This window comes from Limulus polyphemus, unplaced genomic scaffold, assembly GCF_000517525.1.
Source record: "Limulus polyphemus unplaced genomic scaffold, Limulus_polyphemus-2.1.2 Scaffold904, whole genome shotgun sequence".
Taxonomy (NCBI): domain Eukaryota; kingdom Metazoa; phylum Arthropoda; class Merostomata; order Xiphosura; family Limulidae; genus Limulus; species Limulus polyphemus.
The window spans coordinates 189,254-198,972 of NW_013666514.1; the positions used below are offsets into that span (position 1 = coordinate 189,254).

General features: G+C 34.7%; 1 protein-coding gene across 1 annotated transcript in view; it reads right to left on the minus strand.

The window, feature by feature from the left end:
* Positions 1 to 170: 170 nt before the first annotated feature.
* The window catches only part of LOC106461142 (tyrosine-protein kinase Abl-like), a 58,393-nt gene continuing 48,844 nt past the window's right edge, over positions 171 to 9,719 (minus strand). The window contains exons 9-10 of the mRNA XM_013920937.2: positions 8,808 to 8,921; positions 171 to 7,898 (exon numbers count right to left, since the gene is read on the minus strand). Of these exons, the coding sequence (XP_013776391.1) occupies positions 4,978 to 7,898; positions 8,808 to 8,921 (3,035 nt within the window). The 3' untranslated portion in view covers positions 171 to 4,977. The remainder of the gene's footprint in view (positions 7,899 to 8,807; positions 8,922 to 9,719) is intronic.

Genomic DNA, 9,719 nt, shown 5'->3' on the forward strand with positions numbered 1-9,719 from the left:
AGCACAGATAGTCCATTGTGTCGCTTTGTGCTTAATTAGAAACAAACCATGTGAAAAACAAGACAACGAATTCTCGTGGAACAGTGAGCCAGTGTTTAAACCATTGAGATACAACGTATTTGTTGACTATTACTGTCTTACATTTCAAAGAAACACACTCTACAACTAACCAAACTGGTGTCGTATATTTTATTCACAACTATTTAATATCTGCTGTCTAATATGAGCAACGATAGTTAACAAAAAAATAAAAATAAAACAATCACAGTTACTTCTTGAAATGAACATACTTTGAAACAAACAGTCTATTGTGATAACGGTGGAATTCCATTTGTGTTCAGAAAGATAAACAAACATGGTGGTCGACGTTATGCTGCCTAAGTATTACGGAAGTGTTCAATCTCTTACTTTGATATGACGTATTTATATCAAGCATTATCTATTCTGTTCAAAGAGGACTAAATAAAAAAAAATCCATACCAGACGTTTAAAAAAAGTCCAATACAAGCCATTCATTTTTTTACGCAAAAGAAATTTATAAATAAGAAACACTTTCGTGGTGCTGAAACAAAATCAATTCGTTGTAACTTAACTTCTCATTTGATTTAATCTTAAATTATTACGCTGATGGGAACTAATACTTAGAAAAATCTACAATTTACAGCGCGAGTCAAAATTAGGCATCCATAAGAAACATTTACTGATTAGTATATTAGACACTTCAACTATATACAAATGTTCAATTTGTTTCATAAAGGTATGTTACATTAAATTAGTCAGCTACATAGCTATATATATATATATATATATATATTTATTTATTTATATACTTAAGCTACCTACAACAAAAGTATTAGACTGTCTTAATGATTTATGATTTATCATTCACACACTGTACTTTCAATAAAAAAAACTTTTTTTCCTGTTTATTTAGTAGTATCCATTGCGATATACTCGTGTTGGACTTGTAGTTTTATGTAGTTCTCTGGTGGTGCAGAGAACTATTTTTCTTTTTCCAGTTTGTGGAGTTTCACGATTAAAAGTGCTACCGGTAGGGTGGGAACCGCGTTCTTACATACACGAAATGGTCTTCAAGTATAGACATGTGACAAGTCATGACAGCGTGTTTTGAAGAAATGTTTACACAGTAGCACACATTAGAATGAAATGTAGAAGTAGTATAATTAGTTTCTACCCCTGATCAAAACACGCGAGATGAGAAGTAGGAAGAAAAGATAAAAGACAATATATTTACACGAAATATAAAATAGTACAACCACTACAATTATCGTAAATTTCACGAATATTCTAAAAGACGACCGAAAGCGTGGGTTATGGAACCTGAATATCATAAATCGTAAAATAACGTTTCAATTATGTTTACATACAGAATAAATACTTAAAAAAAACACCAATCTGCCAAGGATTTGAGTAAGGGTTAAAAGAAATACTGTTATGCACACAGACAAACACAAGAGAAAACTCCAATACACATAAAATAGTTTTAGATACGCGAATGTGCAACACACTTAACAGGTAATTCTAGGTCTAGTAGTCATTTGTTCTTAACTCAAACACACTGGTAAAATGTAAGGTTTATGAAGTGTGTTACTATGACCCATTTTAATTTCAAAAATACGAATCTTTCATACGAAATTGACACCGCTACTTTGTTATCAATAGAGTCAGTGATTCTCATTCATCTAAAAACGATTAAATAATAGCCTTTTCTGTTTCAATTTAATCAATTATAAACATTACGAGTTAGGATTAAATGTAAAAAACTCAACGCAAAGACTGCTTTACAACAAGACACCTTCAGATCACCAAGAGAGTACAATCCTGAGCACAAACATTTCAACCTAAAACCACGTTTTTAAAACATTGGTCCTTGATTAATATAATTAAATACCTGTAAAATAACAAAAGCTCCAGGCCTCAAACTTTCTCTTGTATACGATGCAAGAAATAGGATAAGCTGTCTAAAGCTTTATAAACGGTATCTTATAGAACGAAACTAAGGTGAACTAAAATAATGGCAACACATTAACAGTGGAGAAATGTATTAAGTAGGCAAAATACCTTTCGCTAGCATTAGGGATTGTTGAAGCAACATAAGAACTGATATGTTCTCAAGAAGAGTTTATTGAAGACCGTTTTGAGAAGGAAGTTTGCTCTCTCTATATACAATCACACGCTTAACCTTCACGTTCCTACAACATATTCCAAGTGTGGATTATTGCCATTTTACCGAGTCTTGATTAGTCGCTTTGGGAAAGTACTGAAAGAGGAAAGAATGCCGATAATTATAGTGCTGAACATCGGTACAAGACACGCCTACAGGTCAAGGCACAGAGAACAAACCTATCTCTACATTTCACAAACAACCTTCCATGATATACAGTTAAAATACACCAAAAATTCACATGCTTTCTGACATTAAAATACAAATTTAGTTACATATCTGCTATAACATAATCCATGTTTAATGTTAACTTAGGCAATCACTCATAAATACGACTCGTTTCTTCAGCGTCATTTTCACGTATCAAACAGTCCAATGCGTATGTTCGTTTTTAGACAAAGACATTTTTTCAAAACTTCCATCCAATAAACAAGGCTTGATTTTTGAATTACGATACTTTTGTGGCAGTTTGTCTTATCATATTACAGAGAAAGTTAGATGATGTTACATTCACTCATAATAAACGCACGCAACACCATCTAGCCAAAGTTACAGAGATGAATCGCTTTTAACAGACTTGATATAAAAAAATACAAAAAAAACAGAGAAAAAGTTTTAACAAGGTGATTAATAATGTGTACAAGTTTGCATACACTGGTCGCAGACAAAAGCGAACTAAAAAAAAGGGATTATTTAATGAGCAAGCAACAATATAACGAACAGATAAACAAGTCGCCATAATCACTGTATCCAATTTCCTCATAACTGTTACTTATGAACGTTTAACACACTCTTTACACACATATATATATATACTGATCAAAAGTTCACGACTTCACTGATAGAGAGCACTTTTAATTTTCAAAATATTGGTACTGCATAGCACGTGTTTGTGACACAGAACTACATAACACGCGTTTCTGAAACACTTTTGGTGTGAATGATAGTTCAACAGTTAAATTTTTACCACTAATGAAAACATTACAATGAAGATTTTTGGAGCAGACTGACGAATTTCCAACTTCTAGGATAAATGAAATAGGGCTTATTACTCCAGACGATAGAGTTTACTTAAGCCAACATTTTGCCATTACAGTTTCATTAGGCCTAAATAAAGAACACAGACATGAGAAAGTCATAACATCATTTTGCTCAGGGCTAAAAGGATATGTAAAGTTCCGAGACACACAACGGTTTTCGGTCCCAGTGAAGTCTTCAGAGCAAAACAGTGGCTCATATAAACAGTTTTCTACAGGTTCCTATCAATAAATATTAAAAAAAAAATTCATCTATTTTCCCAAGAAATCTTCTCATACTAAGTACAATTTCTCTTAAATGGGCCTGTCTACTGCTTGAAGTTAAAATTATTTGAAACTTACAAAAGAACCAACAAAAAAACACAAAATATTTCCTGTAATATACATATAAAACCATACTCACACTAAACTTAATTCTGGCTTCACATTTTATATTGCAGTAAAAGAAACCACGAAATATGTACAGGTCAAATACAGGTCAAAAGAGAAATTAAAGGGCGAACTGTGCATAAAAAAGGTGCTATGACATATATAAGCTGAAATCTCCCCCCAAGACAAAGGTAAAGGATAGGCATCAAATAGAAAGTGCCCTCAATGTCCTATTATCATTACGTAAAGCCAATGGAAGTAAGTAATATGGCTCAAAGTTCTAACTGGACGACTCCACCTGTACTGCCAACCCTATGAGAATTTGTATTCCCACCCACAAAGTTAAGATAATTTGAATTGAGTGAGATAAAATTTCGAAACCTGAATTTTCTTTATTATGAAAGGAAATGCAAATGTTGCTATACATATTAGGAATTCATCCACTAACCCCTGTCACAAAAACTAGTACAGACACTGTAGCACAAGGTTAAGTTAAATACACAGATATAATACATCCACATATTTGTTTATAAGGGCAAAAACAACAATGGGCTGGATCTGATAGAGCCACATTAGTAAACATTCAATTCTTAAATACTCTTAACCATAAAACGTACAACAGAGTTTACCTTATGACCAGCATTAACTCACAATGAAAGTTAAATGGGATTCAATGTAGCTTTAGCCTAGAAATATGCACTTAACTGTCTCATTGCGAGGCAAGTGTGTCCAAACCACAAATTTACCTTGGAGGGGGGGGGGGACAACGACACACATCAATTTTTAAACTACAAAATATATTTGTTTGTGACACTATGTTAACAACTGTTCACAGATGAAAGGAACCATGACTGACTCAACACACACACACACATCTAATTTTCTTTGAGAATAAAGAGTAATATTGTACCAAACCCTGAATGAATAATTGTATAGCTTTGCTCTCTACTTTTATTAAATACCCGACATTTTGTATCTTACACTTCTCCTGGATTATCAATATATCTTTACAATACTATTTTCTAAGGATAAAAATGACACCTGTGTTAACATGACAAGTATTAGTTGAACTCCATTCTCAAAAGCACTTTAAGGGATCTAATTCACGTAGTAGAGATCTTTTAGGCTGGTTCTCATGGACAATGTGTAAATCACAAATTTAAAGCGTACATACGACAGTTCTCAGCTGAAGTTGTAGTAACTATAAGTAAGTTTGTCAGCTTTTCTCACCACCATTTCACTAATGAGCAAAAGTTACGACTAGATGACCATGTATCCCACTTTCTTATGCTGGAATTCATGAGTAAATCAAGAAACTAATCATACACATATCATGATATATAAATGAGAGTTGATATACGTTTTTATACATATTGACCACACTGCTCACCTCTGGACCATATTTACCAAGTCCCTCACCGTGTTTTGTAATTCTTCAAAAAGTCTGGAACTGAACGCACTGTTATTACTGCTACATGTGCGCAACTGTTCACCCTGTCGTTCTAACTTTGTTAACAATTCTCGAAAGCGAAATCTCCCATGTGGAGGGATACTTTCTGCATAGTTGCCACAAGAAGTTCGAAAAAGTTGCACTTTATCCGACAGCTGCATTACGTTTCCACTGCTTAGAGATGTAGCTGTTTTCAGTAACTGAATACTATTTTCAAGTGCTGTAGAAATTTCCAATATAGTTTCTTTGCTGCTTATGCTATCGTGTGTTTCGTCATCAGCCTGCGATGATGGAGACCCCCCTATACCTCCTCGAGGAAAAACCTGGGGCTTATTACTTGTTTTAGAGGGTCTGGTACCTGGAGGCAAAACAGCTCGAGATCCTTTTACTGGTGGTTTCAATGGAACTGCTGGTTTAGGAATCGCTGGGGATAACTGTCCTCCTGTTTCTTTATTTTGAGGGGAAGTTTTTAAATGACTCTGTTGATCTTCTTGATTAGTTAGTTCTTCTGTTTGTTCACCTATTAATGATGCTTGAGACAATGCTTTTGACGTAGTACTTTCTTTAACATAGGTTGGCGATGCTTTCTGTACAGGTTCAGTTTCATAGTTTCCACTTTTAAAAGTATCATCTCCAAGCTCCAAAGTCTGTGTTCTTTCTATTTTCAGTGATTCTGGTCGACGTGCCACAACTTTTGGACTGTCAATGCATGAACCATCAGCATTTAGCTCCGACTCCTGTTTTGAGCTCTCTTTCTCCCAGATTTTCTTCAAACTTGTTATACTTCCACAACTATGTCTTCTTTCTTCTTCTTCACATCTATCTGGTTGGCAGATTTCTACCAAATCTCTATCAGGAGGTTTGCTTTTGAGTTTTGGTATAACTAAATTTTTTTGGCCAAGATCTCCACTGACACTTTTTTCTATATTATCTTGAGTCTTCTTTTTGAGTCTATTGCTGGGCACATAAAACTGTGACTGTGATTCTCCAGTTGTTTTTTCCCTATTTGAGCTGGCTTCAAATATTGAGCTGATTCTTTTGGAAAGCTCATTTCCTTGTTGATAGCCTAACTTAGAGCAATTTACAGATTCAGATTTTACAGGTAAGTCTACAGAAGGAATTTGCTTTTTAGGAGACAGTGCAACAGCTGACTGATCTTTTGATATTTCTGCAGAGCTTCCTACTTCTTCAGTGGTTTGAGAAGAAGCATCTCCCATCTCTACAGCTCTTCTTCTGGCTTTCATTTTAAGACTCTCAAAGAGTTCTGAGACTAGCTGAGCTGCTGGGTTCTTGGCAGTTTGATTATTATGTGATGCCTTGGCAACTAAAGGAGCTTTAACTTCAATCACAGTCTGCTGTTCAGAGCAAGATTCCAGAGAATCTTTTACAAAATCAGGAGGAGGAGGAAAACCTTCTGGGCAAGGAGGTGGTGGAGGGGGAGATACAATATTCCATGATGACTTTGGACTCCCCGATGGGACTTTGACTTTTCCAGGAGGAAGTGGGCTGTCTACACTAGCACTCCAAGTTAGTGGAGTCACAGTGTGTGCACTTTCTGATGGACTCTGATCAAAAATCCTCTCAGGTTTCCATCCTAACTGATCATCAATTGAACCACTTTTTACAAGTGGGCTCTTTGGAGGACTTGGAGGTCTTTCTTTTGGTCTTTTAGTGAGTGTCCTTCGAAAGACATTAGAACTAAAAGGAGATGAGAATGACTGAGAATCAACATTTCTGGATTCTGAAATAATATTATTCCGGGGGTAACTACTACCAGAATAATCTCGAAAACTGGTTTCACCACCAGCATTTGAAGCACTGTTAGTACCAACATCGTGAATATTTCTTATCTCCTGGGGTATGCAAGGTGGTCCTTCAATTCTTCCATCACGAGAGGATTTTCGATCCACCCTCTGACTTCTAGGAAGTCTAGGAGATGGAATAGGCTTTGAACTAAGGTGTCTAGAGTCTGGAATAGATCCTGTTTCAAATGTGTCATTGTTCTTGGAGTACGTGAGATCTGACTTTTGCCTTTGTAGAAAGGCATGAGGTGAATGATGAACCCCATCATATTCGTGTCTATGCCGACTTGGAGGAGGATATCTAGAAGAGAAATGGCTTCCAGTTTCTCCTTTATGAGTATTATTTATGTTGCTAAAATTCTGTTTCTGGGAAAGTGGATCTAAAGCTGCACTTTCCCATCCTATGTCACTAAAAGCTTGTGGTTCACTTTCAACAACAGGCTCAGGATACTTAGCTCCAGTATGGAGACCATGCTCCCTGAGTGAATCTAAATATGCACCAATTCTTGCTCCCTTGGGAAGTGTCCCATATCGATTAATGGCTCGTTTCACATTTTGAACTTCTAGAGCTGCAACTTGTACTTTCTTGGGTTCTCTTGCTTTATTTGAAGAACTGTTTTCTTTTGTATTATTATGTTGCTGAATATTAGGAGGGTAGGTCCTTGCTTTTTTCAATTTTTGCTGAGAATGTTGCTGGTTTAGCGACATTGCTGGAACACTAGCAACTGAAGCTGCTGTATGAGTATCAGATTCCTCAGTATCAGGAGTTCTCTCTCTTATTTCACATTCCCCTTCTTCATTGCTGTTCATCTCCTGAGCTTTCCTGTTACTAGTCTCAAAGGCTCTCTCACCACCATTATTGAGAATATTTTTATTAGTTTCCTGTCCGATTGTTCCATACATTTTGTCTTGATAGACACTATCCCGAAAAGTGCTGGTCCTCTTTGGTGGTACAGGTGCCTGTTTACTTCGAGGGCCATGTCTTCGAAGTTGAACCAAAGTAGATCTAGTGGAGATAATGGTCTGGTGTTTGGTTGAACCTCCACTATGACAACCTAACAGAAAAAGGTAATTAACTAAATTTGAATAATATAATGCACAGTCTTAAAATAAGTTAATTCCATTTTTTTTTAAATGAAGCTTTCTTTTTTATCTGGAGGTATCTAAGTATGTGTATGAATGTATTAAAATTCAAAAAAATAAATGACATTACCAGCCCATTCTTGTTCATGAGAAACAACCATGTAACATTATGTGTTTCTGAAACTCGGTAGTTTGAGACTATTGGAGTTAGAAATTTTCATGATTATTTATGTGCGCATACATTTAGACAACAAAACTTTCAGTTTGTTCGAAGCTTGTTTTGTTAATTTTTACCCCCTGATAACTAAAAATACTTAGACATTTGGAAAGTTAAAACTCTAAAGTATTTAATTTAATTATACTTTCACAGCAAGACATTCTTTAGGCAGTAAGTTTCATTAACTCGTAGCCACACTACTATTACCATATCACGTATACATGGGAATAAATTATTGTTTTTTTTTTGTAAAAGAACTTTTACATAATAAATCTAAACAAATTATATATGTGAAATGATGCTTTTAACTATTTTTTTTTAAAGCATCATACCAACTCTTAACCTGGTCATGTTTCTAATTTTGATATCTATCAATTTCAAGTACAACATTCACACTGCATACAAAATTATCACCAGTGTATTTTGTAGTTCTAAAATACTTAAGTAACTTACCATTCCTTTTAAACACTCAGCATATCACATGAAAATAAAACTTAAGTATTCTAATTGCTACAGTTCAAACAAAATACTATGTAACTGGCTATGGCCTTAAACTAATCCAGGGCTTTTTAATAAAATTTTAAAATGACCACAAGTGACAAAAATTAACTTATTAACAATATTTTGGGGCAAAGACAGTTTCCTGAATGTTTTGAACAGATACCTTGTTCAGTTAGTGGATAATCTCCTTCTTCATCACGCTGAAAAATATTTGGCGAACTCTCTCCATAGGACCTGTACGGTGCAGGAGTCTGCCTTTCTAGCTGCTTCTCCACTTCTGTTGGTTGTTTATGCAAGTTGTAATAATGAAGATTAATTATTAATTTTGTTTTATATAACATAAAACAAATCAAGTCTACAATGTCATATACTTATACTAAAGCTTTAAGCACAATATTACCTCGGGATGACATCAAGTAAATGAAAAAGTCTGAAATATATTGAGTCCAATGTTAGTGTCTAACATGCTAGGGATGCATGCTCCCCTTTGAAAAATTTTAAAATTATAAGGTCTATGGTGTTTTCTCCAGTTTTTTTTTTGTGCTTTTATTTTTATTCATATGTTTTCACAGATATGGTGCCTTTAAGTTTTACAGAAAATTAGCCAAATTCGATATTAGGATGCTGGGAGTCCAGGTAAGGTTCACATTCAAATTCAAAGAAAATGGATCTTAAACTTTCCTAGACATCCAGATTACCAAAGAAAGTAAACATTTTTCTACCTCTGTTTATTGTAAAAGGACTTTTATAGGCCTATATATTAATTTTAACAGCTTTATCCACAACCTCTTCAAATGAAACTTACTCGTGTCACTGTTAAAAAGAATTTTCAATCTCTACCCAAATTACTCTATTATACTTTTGCACAAACACTTGTTAAACAATGACTATCCAACCAACTTTCTAACAACAAATTACAGTCACCAACACTTTGCACACCGTCCCTATATTTCTCCTCATTACCTGTCTTCCTTTTATAGGCTCACAAACCTCACAAATTAAAAAAATTCTTCTTCTTCATACAAAACAACAACTTCTACACTAAGATTCAGCTCAGACTGATACTATATATATA